Source organism: Pangasianodon hypophthalmus, chromosome 1, assembly GCF_027358585.1.
Source record: "Pangasianodon hypophthalmus isolate fPanHyp1 chromosome 1, fPanHyp1.pri, whole genome shotgun sequence".
Lineage (NCBI taxonomy): Eukaryota > Metazoa > Chordata > Actinopteri > Siluriformes > Pangasiidae > Pangasianodon > Pangasianodon hypophthalmus.
In genome coordinates, this window is record NC_069710.1 from 33,150,362 (window position 1) to 33,168,053 (window position 17,692).

General features: G+C 39.4%; 1 protein-coding gene across 5 annotated transcripts in view; it reads right to left on the reverse strand.

The window, feature by feature from the left end:
- The window catches only part of LOC113547543 (rho GTPase-activating protein 21), an 89,992-nt gene that overhangs the window by 5,470 nt on the left and 66,830 nt on the right, over positions 1-17,692 (reverse strand). For all 5 annotated transcript variants that reach the window (XM_053235273.1, XM_053235272.1, XM_026947923.3 and 2 more), the window contains 16 exons: positions 15,599-15,727; positions 15,393-15,495; positions 12,138-12,177; positions 11,802-11,921; positions 10,139-10,435; positions 9,485-9,549; positions 9,112-9,251; positions 7,928-8,070; positions 6,355-6,510; positions 5,485-5,563; positions 5,198-5,271; positions 4,839-4,928; positions 4,597-4,722; positions 4,466-4,507; positions 3,586-3,691; positions 15-46 (listed from right to left, as the gene is read on the reverse strand). In XM_053235273.1, the coding sequence (XP_053091248.1) occupies positions 15-46; positions 3,586-3,691; positions 4,466-4,507; positions 4,597-4,722; positions 4,839-4,928; positions 5,198-5,271; positions 5,485-5,563; positions 6,355-6,510; positions 7,928-8,070; positions 9,112-9,251; positions 9,485-9,549; positions 10,139-10,435; positions 11,802-11,921; positions 12,138-12,177; positions 15,393-15,495; positions 15,599-15,727 (1,742 nt within the window). The remainder of the gene's footprint in view (positions 1-14; positions 47-3,585; positions 3,692-4,465; positions 4,508-4,596; positions 4,723-4,838; positions 4,929-5,197; positions 5,272-5,484; positions 5,564-6,354; positions 6,511-7,927; positions 8,071-9,111; positions 9,252-9,484; positions 9,550-10,138; positions 10,436-11,801; positions 11,922-12,137; positions 12,178-15,392; positions 15,496-15,598; positions 15,728-17,692) is intronic.

A 17,692-nucleotide genomic window follows, 5' to 3' on the forward strand; every position in this document is an offset into this window, starting at 1 on the left:
GGATTCACACTCACCTTCGATTTGGCAGAATCACTAGTGGGTGAATCTGTGAAGGAAGAAATAGAGACAGTGTGTAAGGAAATAAATAAAATCAATGAGTTCACTCAGTCCAAACAGAGGAACAATAATGAGGCAGGACAGGGAGCACAACACACTGTGCAAGATGAGATGACAGGAAGAGAGAGAAGAGAAATGGAGTGAGAGCATGCATGTGAATGGAGATAGTCCTTACTGCATAACCAATAGTCTAGTGAGTGGAGCTGGACCTGATCCAGCTCCACCCCTAACCCCTAACACATGAGATGCTGTAAAACACATAAACAAACTTAACCAGCCTGAAATAACAATGAGTTTTCTCCACCCCCCAGTTCGACTCCGCCCAGGTAGGAGGAGCTAGATCAGGTCCAGCTCCAACCACTGGACATTTGGTTTGACTCTGCCCAGGTAGTAGGAGCTGGATCAGGTCTGACTCCACCACCTGGGACTTTTCATTTGGCTCCACCCCAGGTAGGAGGAGCTAGATCAGGTCCAACTCCAACCACTGGACTTTTGGTTCTGCAGCAAGGGGTTTTTGAATGAGAGAGCAGCACAGTGTGTTACGCTCAGGTCCATGTCCTCCAGTAGGGGGCGGACTTTCCCCGCTTTCAAAACTAATGAATAAACAAATGAGTGAACGTAAAAAGGTTTTCATGATTAAGCCAGGAAGCGCTCATGAAAGCAGTAAAGGTTAGTTTCCATAAGCAAACATGGTACTGAGTGTTTCTGTAGGGACGGCCAGAGACACGACAAGGAGAGCCATGCAAGTGGGATGTGGCATTTCTGGTGTTTGAGGCAGCGTGCACTTTATCATAACTGTTAGAAAATTACCAAAACGACTAAGAAAATTAATAAAGAGAGAAGAAGGAATTTGGGGAAAGGAACTTTCAACTTTGGCTACACTGTTCCTTACAAAGAAAATAATAAGAAATAAAACATAAGAGGAAAATAACAGTCCAAAAATAAAATTAACACCCAGCATAGAGTTTATCCTCTACTGCCCTGGTTCCTCAGAGTGTTCCTCAGAGTGTTCCTCAGAGTGTTCCTCTGGGTGTTCCTCAGGATTCTGCACCTTCTCACAATCTACATATTTCTATTCGGTCATAACATCCTCAGCTTTCACTGCTGTGTGGAGCTTTATACAAGCACCAAGTCTAATCTCATTTCAGGAAAAAAAAAACCATTTCAGGACATACTGTTATAGTAAACTAATCAACGACAGGTTGGTGTGATGAAGTGGAGCTCCTGTTACCATGTCGAAGTTGATTATTTTCTTATAACAGCACGTCTTGAAGTGTTTTATTCTTCTTAAACCACAGTAATTTGCCAACAATTACAATTTTTATTCGTTTAAGATAGACACATTATACTTTTAACCTGTTTAGAGTTACATTAAAAGCTGCAGAATACCTGCGAAGTTCTTGTTCTCACTTACGTGATAGCAGCTATAAACAGTCGTTCCCTCAGCAGCCTCTTTTTTCTCTCGTTTGACAAAAAAGGAGCTTCTCATGTTACCTTCTATAAATGGTTCATTTAATAGAAAACTTCCCCATATCAATGATGATGTTTTTTAATTTTATGTGGAGCGTCTGCTGCACATGTCCCTGTGAATGAGCTGTTACTATAGAAACAATAACGTATTACAATAAGAGCATTAATATAAACCTGTGATCTGCAGCTGCACTACTGTCAGAGATGCTGTTATAGAAAATTAATCAACACTTTCTGACCAATCAGAATCCAGAACTCATTGAATGCTAACCCAGATAAAGCTGATGGTTTCCTAATCAGCCCCAAACGGAATGATTTCCACTGAATCTTAGTGCGGAGGAGAAAACAGAAGAAAACACGAGGAAAAGAGAATAAGAAGAGAGATATGGCTATATTTTGATGGAGTGTTGGATGTGGTGTCATGACAACAGTAGCATGGCAACAACAGGGATGACTATGGAACCAACCAAGAGGAGAAGTGATGGGGGAGTCAGAGAGGGGCTAGCTACGGAGAAAAGACAACACTACGTGTTAGTAAGGGAAAGGAAAAAAAAGGAAAAGAAACTAAAGAATTGATCTTTATTTGTTAAACTCAAATATCACGTGGAGTTCCTTCATCGGGAGCCGAGCCCCCCCTGCACACCCCTTTTTTTGTGGTGACAGATGATATGAGCAAGCGAGGTTCAGGAGCGGAGGAGCATTACCGTGCCGTCACTCCATTGGGTCAGCATTCAGAGAGAGAGAGAGAAAGAGAGAGAGAGAGGGAGGGAGAAAGAGAAAAAGAGAAGGGGACAAGAGAAAGGCATTCCCCTCGTTCTCGATTTTTGCCGCCTCGGTTTCTTTCATCTCTTTTTTTTCCCTTTCACAGGAAGCGAGGGTTCCTGCAGATTAGGCAGCTACAGTGCGGGCAACAGTCCTCTTTCTTCCTACAGCTCCATCTGTCCATCACGGACATTAGCGAGTCCATCAGTGACATCACGGCGTGATAGACTCCTCCCACCTGGCCTGTGTCAAGATCAGGATTGTGTGAAATGCTGCGAATGGCCTTAGGAGACGCGACACGGCCGGGCTACGGACAGAGGGATCAGACATTTGGCAAGCTTGCTCTTTGAGGATTCTGCCGTTTTGTTTTGTTTTGTTTTCAGCACTTGTAAAGAAAGATCATGCCATGTTAGCGTGAGAAAGCTTAGTGGAGAGAACGAGTGTGGAAAAGACCGAGGATTAATCAGATTAATGGTTACAGAGAATCCAAAGAAGGCATAAATACAACTTGGCCAGGCAAAATATCATAGAGACAATAGTGAGTGCAATTTTTCAGACTTATTTTTAAAGCTGCAGTATGGAACTTTTTTTTTTTTACGAATTAGCATTACTGTCTTTTTTAAAGAAGTACACAACAATGCTTTAAAATGTCGCACTCAACTGCTGGTTTAGTCAGAGCTGTGTGGTCAGATCTGACGTGAGACTGACGTCACACGTGTGCCACTAGCACGCATCTGAGGCTTCTGATACAGACCAGACACTGCTGCTTAAGTGTAAACAGCCTGGATCAGATTTTTTTTCCTTTCCAATATGGGCCACATTCAAATAATGTTCTAAATTAACCAAACGCTCCTGTTCATGTTCTGTTAATTCTGACGTTATTGTCAAGATTATTGTCATCTTGGACATAATTTGGTGCTCAGATGAATCATCCAGATGAAATACACTTTATCACACTGTGCAGAAACACAACCATAAAAACTAAACCGCAGAGTAGCTACAGAACCCAGAACCCCGTCTATGAGGACTTTTCTCAGGCCACAAGAGGGCGAGGTTACAGCTGCTAGCCGCTCTAGCCGCTAGCCGCTCTGCTATACCACACACACCCCCGGGGGCGCCCAGAGTTCCATACTGCTGCTTTAATGAAATGGTGAGGAAAGCCACTGTGTTTTCTGCACACAGGCTACACTACACTCAGAGCTCTAACTTCTGCAGAAACAGTGCATCTGACGGTGTGGGAGGGTGTAAAACTGAGACTCCGCCTCCTACAGGCTGTGGACCAATGGGACACGTTACCTGACACTTCTCCCGGAGAGACGCCAGTGCGGCCGATGTTGGTGAGCAAGTGGTCGATGTTGGGAACGGGCTGCGTCTCCACTGCGCTCTCCGTCTGGACCACCGTCTGCACAAGAAGAGAGATGGAGTGTGATAAAGGATAATCTGTCTATCCCTCCACCCCTCTATCCCTGTCTGTCTCTATGTGTTTAGCTGTCTGACTGTCCATCCATACATCCATCCATCATTTTGTCTGTCTCTGTGTCTAGATATCTGTCTGTCTGTCTCACTCTGCCTAACCATCCATCCATCCATCCATCATTTTTTCTGTCTCTATGTCTAGATATCTGTCTGTCTCACTCTGCCTAACCATCCATCCATCCATCATTTTGTCTGTCTCTATGTCTAGATATCTGTCTGTCTGTCTCACTCTGCCTAACCATCCATCCATCCATCCATCCATCATTTTTTCTGTCTCTATGTCTAGCTATCTGTCTGTCTATCTCACTCTGTCTATCCAACCATCATTCTGTCTGTCTGTATATGTGACTAGCTATTGGTCTGTCTGACTGTCTGTCCATCATTTTGTCTGTCTCTATGTCTAGCTATCTGTCTGTCTGTCTGTCTGTCTCACTCTGTCTTTCCATCCATCCATCATTCTGTCTGTCTGTACACGTCTAGCTGTCTGTCTCTCCATCTGTCCATCCATCCATCCATCATTTTGTCTGTCTGTATGTGTGCCTATCTATCTGTCTGTCTATACATTTTTCTGTCCATCCATCTATCTATTTATCTATACCTCCATCCATCTATCTCCATGTTGTTCTATCTATCTATCTATCTATCTGTCTGTCTGTCTGTCTGTCTATCTATTTAATAAAGGTTTGGATGATCTACACACCTCCGGTTCCTCTTCTCCCTCGTCAGTGAAGAACCAGTCGTACTGTAAAAGACAAGAACAGCTCATTACAGTACATGTGAGTTGAAATGTGTGTGTGAGTGTGTGTGTGTGTGTGTATAAGTGTATCTTACGTGTTGAATAAGTGTCTCCACAATCTTGTATTGATCAGGCATGTGTGTGACCATGTGTGTCATGTTGTCCTCAGATGTGCGCACCAGCGTGGGGCCGAACACGATGGCCAGGTTCCGTGGCTCCATCTGACACACACACACACACACACACACACACACACAAACCATAAACATACAAATATCACAGGTATAGATAAAAATAGATTCTCTTTAAATGAAAGGAAATGTGAAATGACTTGTACCTTGTTCTTCTCGGAGTTTTCAGCCACAGTTTTCAGGTGAGCTGAGAGGAATTTCAGCGTCTCGTAGTGATGATCTGGCAACTCGTGAAGCTGAAACAACGAAACAAAATCATATTCACTATGACTGACTTTCTATAGCACCTATCTGAGGTTTAACACACAGCTCTAACGCACCGGAACAACAATTAACACAAAACCAGAGGGTATTTACAAAAGCTGGCTTTAGGTCAGTACTGCAGATTTTCACTGTTTCAGTTTAATATAAATTCATTTTCACAAATATACATGAAGCTCAGTTTACTGAATAATTACATTTTAATACTAAAATACTAAAATTCAGAAGGAGAGCGCTGACTCACCAGCCTCTTCAGTATTTTTAGCCTCTCCACTGGATCCTCTGTTCTGTTCGCATCAATGAAGTCTCCGTATTTCTCTACCGAGCACACACACACACACACACACACACACATACACACAAGTCACATTTACAATCACATTGTGTGGCTGAATGGTTCATAATGTAGTGCATTAATAAACTGTTATAACACTCAGGAATAAAACACTGTGTGTGGTGCTGTTAAAGGAAAGTAATCAGTGACAGTGTGGTGTGATGAAGCGGAGTCCGCGGAGCTGTTGCCTTTCTTACCGTTGGTGAAGAGAGGATCAGGAAGCTTCCGGAAGAAAGATTTTAATAAACTGCTGATCACATTGAGGTCCTTCCATTTCTGTGAAGTAACACGGGAGGTGATACCAGTACATTAAAAATATAGTTTAAAAGCTCCATTATTATTATTATTAATGTTATTATTATTATTGTTGTTGTTGTTGTAATAAATACAATAAATTATTACTAGATTTATAATTCACCTGTACAATAAATCAAACAAAATATACAAAAATAAATAAATAAATAAATGACTACCACCGGTGGTGATATGAATCAATTAATTAATATCAAAATATTTTAAAACCTATAATAATAATAATAATCACCTTGTATTTGTTTTTTTATGTGCAATAATTAAAAATGACCAAAAATCAGACATTTAATGGGGAGTGAAGAATTAATGGAGATGCTAATTCTAATTAATAAGAAATTTATTATACAAAGACTTTTATTTAATGATCATCACATCAAGATATTTATTAATCTTGTAATTTATTTTTTTATTTTGCATAAATTATGCATGTACATAATTATATAACTAATAAAGAAAAAAAAGAAAAAGAAAGAAAAAAAAGTATTTTTTAAATAACTTGATATCTCTCAACACACTATGGATATATTTTATTTATTTCATGCATGTAAATGTTGTGTGTATATTATATACAGTACTATACAGCATACTATGAATATAATAAATATCAGTTTGTATACTATATAAGATAACGTATATGAATAAAGGTAAGGTAAAGATTGGGTGTGGAATATAACGAAGTCATGTTTGACGTAATAATGTGTAAAGAGGAATCTTATGTGCTGTGTGTTAGGTGTTGACGTGGTGGTGAGACTCACGTCCTCCTGAATGTCGATCTCTCCCACTCCTCTGTTCAGTTCCTCCTGCATGCTGGAGATGGCAGCGTTGTTCCCCGGCACTCGGTAAATCCCCGTGTACTCCAGACCCCTCTCCTCCACCAGCTTACAGCACACCTCTACGATCAGGGGCACAAACTAACACACACACACACACACACACTTCAATTAGATCACGTGGTCAATAAGACATGTCCAGTGTCCACTGCTTCCGAGTTTCGCTTTCCAGTGTGTGTGTGTGTTTTTTTTTAATTATAACATATTCTTATTTAGCTGATGATATCCTCATTATGACTATAAGGATATCAAATGCGGACTTCTAAAAATTATTTAATAATTAGTTATATTAAGAAGCCTTTATTTGTCACATATACATTCATCTTCTCATATCCCAGCATGTTAGCATGTTATGTCAGAGCACAGGGTAAGCTATGATACAGCGCCCCTGGAGCAGAAAGGGTTAACAGTAGCACCTTGGTGATGTTGGGACTTGAAACCCTGACCTTCTGATCAGTAGCCCAGCTTTAACCGTTGAGCCACTGCCCACATTTAAACTTACAACCTTCTGATCAGTAGCCCAGGACATTAACCACTGAGCCAATAACCACCGAAGCTGGCGCATCCCTGCGTGGGTTAATTCACCAAATCAAAACACTGAATTAAACGTGTGACAAAATCGTTTACCTCACACACACACACTACAATGTACAATGCGATTTTGCGCATGAGTAACTGTCAGAGCACGGAGTTTGTGCTGGATCAAGTGCTATTCTGTGAGCTGCTGAATAATGAGCGTGGAAGCCATTTTGTTCAATTAAACCAGTGATTAAAGTCATAATTACAACTAGCACTGTTCATGCAGTTTTTTGGTGATACACTAGACTCCTATTAGAATTATTTCAACACTCACCATCTTCTCATTCATATATCTTCATTTTCGTGTTTAATTTTTCATTTTTAAATTGTCCCTGGCTTTTATGAAAGTGAAGTGACGTGTAGCCAAGTGTGGTGACCCATACTCGGAATTTGTGCTCTGCATTTAACCCACCCAAGTGCACACACACAGTAGTGAACACACACACACCGTGAACACACACACTGGGAGCAGTGGGCAGCCTTTTTTGCTGCAGCACCCCGGGAGCAGTTGGGGGTTCGGTGCCTTGCTCAAGGGTCTCACCTCAGTCGTGGTATTGAGGGTAGAAGAGAGCGCTGGTCATTCACTCTCCCACCTACAATCCCTGCTGGACCTGAGACTCAAACCCACGACCTTCAGGTTCACCTTCGGGTTACAAGTCTGAGACTCTAACCATTAGGCCATGACTGCCCCCATAGTACATCAAAAAGAATTTGGCAAGTGCGAGTGTTTGTGTTTAAAAGCGATGGTTTGACTTTAATAATGTCAATGTGGAGCTCAGAACATTAACTCAACTGCTGCATAACCCGACTCTGAATACCAGGATGTTTCTCTGAGTAAATATTGATGTAAAAATGTTGGGATGTAAGTGAATGACCGTAATGAACAGTGTGTAATTTGGGACACAGCCGTAGTTCTTACTCTGTTAGTGTGAGCAGGAGGACAGTCGTCCAATCTCACGCCAAATGTGACTCCAGGAGCAACTTTCTTCTCAAACGGCTTCCTCATCAGCCCCGGGATCCCTTTCCTCCGCAGTCCCTTATCCTTCGGTGGACTCGCTTCATCTGAAGAGCATCACACAGGCATGGAGTCAATTATAACCTTACCTACCTTAACTAGCCTGATGTACCATATTAATCTTAACTAGCCTGATGTACCATATTAATCTTAACTAGCCTGAATTACCATATTAATCTTAACTAGCCTGATGTACCATACTAATTTTAACTTACTTAATCTTAGCCGTAGTAGGGATAGGCGATAGGAGGGCACGTACCATTTATATGCCAGAAATATAGTAGAAATTATTTTTTTTAAAAAACTGTTAAATGATTTCTTTAATTGTCTGCAAAAAGAAATGTATTTTTATTGATTTTATTTTTAAAAAATAACTGTTTATATTATACAAATAACTTTTTAATTGTTTATTAAAACAATTTTTAGCAATTAAAAAGAGCGGAAAAATCAATTATGTACAAGTGCATAATTTTAACATCAAATCCACTGCTTGTTATCAGTTTTAATAAGCAAACAAACAAAGAAACTAACTAATAAATAAATAAAAAAATTATGTAAGATGTAACAATATCTATGATATCTATAAAAGTGCACTGTGAGATAATTCATCACAATATCGATATTATATCATTATTTTGCCAATTCCTAACTTTTACAATTTTTACATTTAGTATTTTTTTTATCCTGGAAAACAAGAAATAAATAAGAACTAAAATAAAAATAACAATGACAATGAGGAAAAAAATTACTAAAAAATACAAGTCCATAATTTTAACATTAAATCTGCTGATTCTAGTAGGGTTTATAAATGAATGAATGAATGAATGAATGAATAAATAAATAAATAAATAAATGATATAATGACAGTATCTCTCTCTCACAATATCTCAGGAAAAGTTTACTGTTATAATTCATCACATTACTGATATTATATCATCATTTTTCCCAGCTTTATTCCTTATTTTACCTTTTTTTTATATTCTTTTTTTTTTATTCTGGAGAATGCTGCGTCCCCCCGAAACACAGCCTTATAAAGAGCATGAGATTAACACGTGTGTGTATTTAAAGTGCAGCTCTAGCAGTGCTACCTCTGTGGAGGATTTTCCTCTCCTGCTCCTTGTGGGGCGAGTGAGGGCTCGGCGTTTTGTTCCCCCCCAGCAGAGTGTGTCTGATACTCAGAGACTGACGAGAGGACCTCGGGGACGGCTCGTTCTTACTGCCGGGTGGACTGAAACACACACACACACACACACACACACACAGCAGTCACATTTACAATCACACTGTGTGACTGAACACTTCATTAGGTGGTGCATTAATAAACTGTTATAACACTCAGGAATAAAACACTGTGTGTGGTGCTGTTAAAGGAAAGTAATCAGTGACAGTGTGGTGTGATGAAGAGTAGAGGAAGGTAACACTGCTAGCAGGTGAAGTGCAGACTGCTCACGCTCTCCTCACCTCATCAGAGTGTTGTACTCCTTGATTTTGCGATTGATGAGGTCTGTGCTTGTAATCAGTGCGTTCTAAATGAAGGAAAACACGGATAAGTCACAGCCACAGAACACCCGAGCTATGAGATACAGAGCTAGCAATCATTTTATTAGCTAAACTACAAGCGCTAAACTACACCAGCGTTTGCACCACACATATAACTTGGTGTCTTTGCTAAGTCTTGATGCACAATATGTTTGTTCTTGACTAGAGTTAAATCATTTCTTTCAGGTTTACATTTTTACAGCCAGAACCTGCCTGGAATAATCTTGGCTAGTAACATTTTTAAAGTCTAAATTGCTCAACATGAAAAACATCCATCCGTTATTTAAAAAAAAAAAAATAAAAAATCAATTATTTTAATTTTTTTTTCTTTATTTATACCTTTATTTATATATAAAGTTTCATCAAACAATGCTTACTTACTTATTTATTTCTAAAAATCAGCACTACTGTTTTGTATCATAGAAACGTCTCCAATAATGCTGATATGCTATTTTCCTAATTTGTGAGATGATCCCTCACTGCAGTAGCAATAAAATAAACAAACCACTAGAATAAGTCTGAAATTCTGCGTTTGCTTCTGAAATAATTGAGCTGTGATGAAGAGGCGTGCCGTACCTCCTCATCCAGGTTGCTGTTCTCCTGAATAGCTCGTATCCAGGCCAGCATGTCCTCTCTGTCCTCGGCCTGGAACAGGTACTCGCAGTCCGACGTGGTCAGCCTCAGGACGTTCTTCCGCTTCGTGTCGCTGTAGGAGATGTCAATCAAACAGGCTTTAATGCTGATCGACAAAGGCTCCTCCTCCGTGTGCGAGTTTGGCGTTTGCCCCTCCTTCTTGTCCTTGTACAGATAGAGGGAGTGGCCACGGAGCACAGCGTACATCTGCTTCCACGGCCGCATGCCGCCGCCTACACGCTGAAAAGAATTAAACACACACAAACACAAAGTATTAAACTATAAAAATATTCAGAAGCGGATAACTCTTGCGCAAGTTAATAAAACACTCTGTGTCGTGCTGTTATAGTAAAATCATCAATTACACGGTGGTACGATGAAGCAGAATTACTGTTACCACCCTGAATATGTTTTTGCATTTTATTTCTTTTATATCGCAGAAATTTGCCAACAATTACGATTTTTTATTAGCTAAAAAAACCCCATAGCTTTTTATCCATTTATAGTTACATTTAATGTCCATGAAACTAGTCAGTTCCTGTTACTAGTTACTTATGTGATAGTAGCTATAAACCATAAACAGTCGATTTTCTCTCTTGTGAAAAAAAATGAAGCTTGTTATGTTACTGAGAAACCGCAAAGAGTAAAAACTCCTCTGTCTGAAAGATGTCAGATGTCAGATGTCAAAAAAAGAGCGCTGACACTGGAGACTCCTTCTCTAAATGTTATATAAAACAAATTACGCCTTTCAGACAACTTCACCAAATCAACGATTACACCACCGTACATGTCCCTGTGAATGAGCTGTTACTATAGAAACGATAACGTATTAGAACGAACGCATTAATATAAAGCTGCACTATTGTCAGAGCTGCTTTTATAGAAAATTAATCAACACCTTCTGACCAATCAGAATTGGCCTATGCTAAGTGCTTATGGCTACTACACAGTATTGGTGAAGTTAAATATGAGAGACGTATGACTTTTATGAGCATTAATAGGTGTTTATGTTGCTTTACGTCTCCTTCACTGTCGCTACAATGACATACTGATATTTTTGGAGTCTTATTAAAACTATACATTAAGTCCATACACGCAAATATACATTATATCAATTAGCACCTTATCTTAGTAATGAAAATGTGGAGTCTGTTGTAACGTGGTCTACATTTTCCTGGTGTTGTGGTTTATGATATTATACGAGATTATATCTTCCAAATACAACTTCAGCAGAATTAAAATTGAACTGTTGACACTGTACTGAATTACGTTACATCTCGTCGTATCATATCACACTGCAACGTACTGCACTGACACGAGGTTAAATCGTTTCATATCGAACCGTTTCTGTGTCGAAACTATCTTTTACATCCCCACAGATGGCTCTTTATAAACGTCCATGTTTATATGATTTATAAATATAAATCATAATATACATAAATTATTATATATTATAATGAAAAAAAAACAGCTTAGAAATGCACCATAAATATGCACTTCTTTCTGGAAAATACAATAATATAATAGTACTGACTCCACAAATTTGTAAATTTGTGTGTGTGTGTGTGCGTGTGTGCGTGTGTGTGTGTGTGTGTGTGTGTGTTACCTTGCCCTTGTCTGAACTGAACTGGCGGAAGTGCAGGACTCCCTCCTTAGTAGCGTTAACAAAGACATCTGACAAAGAGTTTCTCCTGGAGCCAGAATCTTCTGAGGACCGATCCACAGTCTGCAATAACACACACACACACACACACACACACACACACACACACACACATACACAAACACACACACCACATACTTAACATCACCACCAAAAACATGAATATTGTGGTGAGTGTGTGTTTGTTTGAAATATTCTCTCCATTTTGGGTGTGTGTGTGAGTGTGTGTGTATGTGTTCAATCATCAAGCATACACATTATCACGATGTCTTTACTCACCTTCCTAAGACCTCTCAGACCGATGTGCGTTATCAGTTTCCTGCACAGGGAGATATACGATACATGATAAGTGACATCTCTCAAACAAATACTGTAATGTGACGCATCATTACTGTGACGTTGGCATTAGTGTCAGTAGTGCACACTTGTCATTAGTGCAATTCCTCACACATCATTAATGAAACATCACAGCCGTCAATAGTGAAATGGTACACCTGTCATTTGTGCAATGTCATTAATGCACTTCGAAACATGGCATTAGAGCAGTGCCACAGTCATCATTAGTGATGTTCCACACAGTGTAATGTGATGCAGCATTAGTGTAACTCCAAACAACTTGTGTAAAATGCCACACATGTCATTAGTGCAATGCCTCACGTCATTAGTGCAATGCCTCACACAGTCATTAGTGCAATGCCTCACACAGTCATTAGTGCAATGCCTCACACAGTCATTAGTGCAATGCCTCACGTCATTAGTGCAATGCCTCACACAGTCATTAGTGCAATGCCTCACATAGTCATTAGTGCAATGCCTCACACAGTCATTAGTGCAATGCCTCACGTCATTAGTGCAATGCCTCACACAGTCATTAGTGCAATGCCTCACATAGTCATTAGTGCAATGCCTCACACAGTCATTAGTGCAATGCCTCACGTCATTAGTGCAATGCCTCACACAGTCATTAGTGCAATGCCTCACATAGTCATTAGTGCAATGCCACACACGTCATTAGTGCAATGCCTCACGTCATTAGTGCAATGCCTCACATAGTCATTAGTGCAATGCCTCACACAGTCATTAGTGCAATGCCACACATAGTCATTAGTGCAATGCCTCACATAGTCATTAGTGCAATGCCACACACAGTCATTAGTGCAATGCCTCACACAGTCATTAGTGCAATGCCTCACACAGTCATTAGTGCAATGCCTCACATAGTCATTAGTGCAATGCCTCACATGTCATTAGTGCAATGCCTCACATAGTCATTAGTGCAATGCCTCACATAGTCATTAGTGCAATGCCACACACAGTCATTAGTGCAATGCCACACACAGTCATTAGTGCAATGCCTCACATGTCATTAGTGCAATGCCTCACATAGTCATTAGTGCAATGCCTCACATAGTCATTAGTGCAATGCCACACACGTCATTAGTGCAATGCCTCACATAGTCATTAGTGCAATGCCTCACGTCATTAGAGCAATGTCACACATGTCATTAGTGCAATGCCTCACATAGTCATTAGTGCAATGCCTCACGTCATTAGAGCAATGTCACACATGTCATTAGTGCAATGCCTCACATAGTCATTAGTGCAATGCCTCACACAGTCATTAGTGCAATGCCTCACATAGTCATTAGTGCAATGCCTCACGTCATTAGTGCAATGCCACACATAGTCATTAGTGCAATGCCACACATGTCATTAGAGCAATGCCTCACATAGTCATTAGTGCAATGCCTCACATAGTCATTAGTGCAATGCCTCACGTCATTAGTGCAATGCCACACATAGTCATTAGTGCAATGCCACACATGTCATTAGAGCAATGCCTCACATAGTCATTAGTGCAATGCCTCACATAGTCATTAGTGCAATGCCTCACATAGTCATTAGTGCAATGCCACACACAGTCATTAGTGCAATGCCTCACATGTCATTAGTGCAATGCCTCACATAGTCATTAGTGCAATGCCACACACGTCATTAGTGCAATGCCTCACATAGTCATTAGTGCAATGCCTCACGTCATTAGAGCAATGTCTCACATGTCATTAGTGCAATGCCTCACATAGTCATTAGTGCAATGCCTCACATAGTCATTAGTGCAATGCCACACACGTCATTAGTGCAATGTCACACATGTCATTAGTGCAATGCCTCACATAGTCATTAGTGCAATGCCTCACATAGTCATTAGTGCAATGCCTCACATAGTCATTAGTGCAATGCCTCACGTCATTAGTGCAATGCCACACATAGTCATTAGTGCAATGCCACACACGTCATTAGTGCAATGCCACACATAGTCATTAGTGCAATGCCTCACGTCATTAGTGCAATGCCACACATAGTCATTAGTGCAATGCCTCACATAGTCATTAGTGCAATGCCTCACATAGTCATTAGTGCAATGCCTCACATAGTCATTAGAGCAATGCCACACACAGTCATTAGTGCAATGCCTCACATAGTCATTAGTGCAATGCCTCACGTCATTAGTGCAATGCCACACACGTCATTAGTGCAATGCCTCACATAGTCATTAGTGCAATGCCTCACATAGTCATTAGTGCAATGCCACACACGTCATTAGTGCAATGCCACACACATCATTAGTGCAATGCCTCACATAGTCATTAGAGCAATGTCACACATGTCATTAGTGCAATGCCACAGACGTCATCAGTGCTATGTTACACTTCATTAGTGCAATGCCACACACATCATTAGTGCAATGCCACACACGTCATTAGTGCAATGCCACACACGTCATTAGTGCAATGCCTCAATGCATCATCAGTGCTATGCTACACATCATTAGTGCAATGCCAGTCCCATTATCAGTGCATTTCTACAGCTGTCATTACTGCATCTTTCACACAAACAGTGTAACCTGAAACATTATTACTGTGACTTCAATTAAGATGTTTAAAATTTCATAAAATGATTGCACCACCACACCTGTCATTAGTGCAATGCCACAATCCTCATTGCTGTGACACTGCTATTTGTTTGAGTCATCAGTGTAACATGCAGATTAAATGTGCAGATTCTTTCAATATCATAAAGAAGCACAATAAGCACACTGATGAACTTAAACTAAATTAATACTATAAAGTATGCAACTATTCACATAATTATATTGAAAATAAACCCTCCCCATCTTTTTTAAAAAATATATTGCCTCTTACATTTAAATATACATTTGGTAACATTCATCACATGACGACCCCAATTATTAAGCTGTACAGCTGCACATAAGTTCAGAGATAACGCCACACAAAAGCATTAATCTACATTCAAGTGCTGTAACAATATTAGATAAAAGAAAATGAAGGAAATGGGGCAACTCATCAGAAATGATTTAAACTATTCCTATGTAGTGATAGGGTTTATTTATTATTTATTATCATTTCTTTCCTGCTTTAACTGGAATTAAGAGTTTGTGTTTTTGTATTTCTGTTCCTTCTCCACCACTACCTCTGATTACATAGATGTGATATGATGAAATGATGAACATACCCGCGTTCTTCGTCCCTGTAGTTGTCCAGTCCTTCGTCGTAAGACTTGGAGCGCTCTGTTTTAGCAGCGGAATCTGAATCCAGAACTGTGAGCCGCAACGAGTCTACACACACACACACACACACACACACACACACACAGGTCATAACCTGCTCTCCAGGTATACACTGACTGCTGATTTCACGTGATTGTAATGTGTGTGTCACCTTGGTCATGAGAGAGCTGGCGGTGAAAGACGGCGGAGGAGGAGGTGGGGCTCGGCGGAACAGCAGAGACGATGGTGCAAACAGGGAATTGTGGGTCATCGAGGTCAGTACTGGGGCTGGACGGTTCATCTGTGAAGAAATAGAAAGAATAGAAAGAAAAATGAAGATGGTTTTAAATCTCAGAGCTCAGTACGCTGGAAAGAGGAGTTTATACACACCTAAGCACATATTCCTTTTTCACATCACGATAATGGTCTAACAATTTATTGTGGTTCGTAATATTATTGTCTTTTTTTACCTGTGCCTACTGGGTTGTATTTAATCCACAAATGAGAAATGAGTTTCTCAAACTGTAGTAGTTCACTGAGATTATCTTCACCAAGATGAGTACACACGATGCTTACTTAAAATCTGTTCAGCAAAAAGTTAGCTAGAAAACGGCTGTTAGGAACTTTCTCTCAGAAGCACAAATGCTCCCTGGAAATCAGACCTAAATAAGATACAGCTCACTATATGATTTATACACATCACTTTTATTTAAAAACTTATTACGTTTGATTTGATTTACGTGTTACGTGCTCAGTTTCATATTAGCTTCATTCAAGTAGCAAAGCAAGCTAACTGCACTAGCTGCTTTCCAAGGATTTTATTTTGATTTTCATTCTGAATGGAAACTATATTTTATGCTCCTGCTCCAGTGTTCGATGCTTTCTCTTTACTAGGATGCCACTTAGAACAAAATAAAAGATTAATAAAGTTCTTTACATACAATAACCCACTCTGCTTACAGGAAGTCTATGGAGACAAATAAAAACAAACACTACATTTTACCAGAAACATGTATTTACTTAAAAAAAAATTCAGAGCATCCTTGTACTTCATAGTGTCATTTGTTGCTTGCAGAATCGTAGAAAAAATAATTTCACACAGATTTTCCTGCCATCATTCCATCTCCAAATACCCGTTTGTAGTGGCTATCTATCTATCTATTTATCTATCTATCATCAGACCTTCCTGTAGGCAGACGTTCTGGAAGTGACAAATTCTGGAAAGGAATTTAGACCTACTGGGAAAATGTTGTTGTTGTTTTCATTTCGTAATCTCTCTATACACGTTTAATGAGAGGTTGTATATGACATGATATGATGAAACCACAGATATAAGATTTTCTTCCATTTTTGTGTCAAACTAAAAAGTTGTGAGCGGGGAACTGAAGAAACGTTGGACCACACACACCAGAGGATTGGTCTGAGGAACCATTTGAGCGAGCTGTTCTGGTTCTGTCGCGTTACAGAGTCATACCTAATTTACATACAATGGAGAAAATCTCAATTCAAATGTTCCTTGATGATGAAATCACAGTTGGGTTTCGAGCACATGCTTGCAAGTTTGAACACATGGTCAGACTGTAAACGATGAGAAAGGAAGACATGACTCAAACAGTTTGAGATAACACTTATTAAAATCTCAGTGAGGGAATGTGAGTCACACACACACACACACACACACAGTCAGCACAGAACATCTCTGATATCTCCGAGTTCTCCCAGAGGCAGGAACTATTTAACAATGTTCAATCGTTTCTATTCATTCATCCATTTGATTGTATTTACTGGTGAACAAGGTGCTTAAAAGATATTAATTTAGTGAGTCTCACCGCATATGAAATGAAAATATATATTGCGATATATACTGCCAAATACTAACATTACTTACGTAAAATTACATTATTAGTATGTATACTTCTCCAGTGTTTTTGCTCTTAAATGTTTTATCACAGATTTTTGACATTTTGACATCACAATACACTTTAATGTAAAATAAAAATTAAACGCTCTGAAGTGCACAAGAGCCTACCTAAACTATACATTATATACAGTATTATACGCTCTGTATATTATATATACTTTTTATACAGTATATTATATGCTCAAACTATTCACTCATATAGACTATAATCCATTTATTCTCTCATATAAGGAAAAGCAGGAATGATCTGTATACTGTAATACACATTTACAATAATATTTATATATTAAACAATATATTTTCATGAAAACACAATCGAAAAAAGTTTCAAAATGTATACTTTGG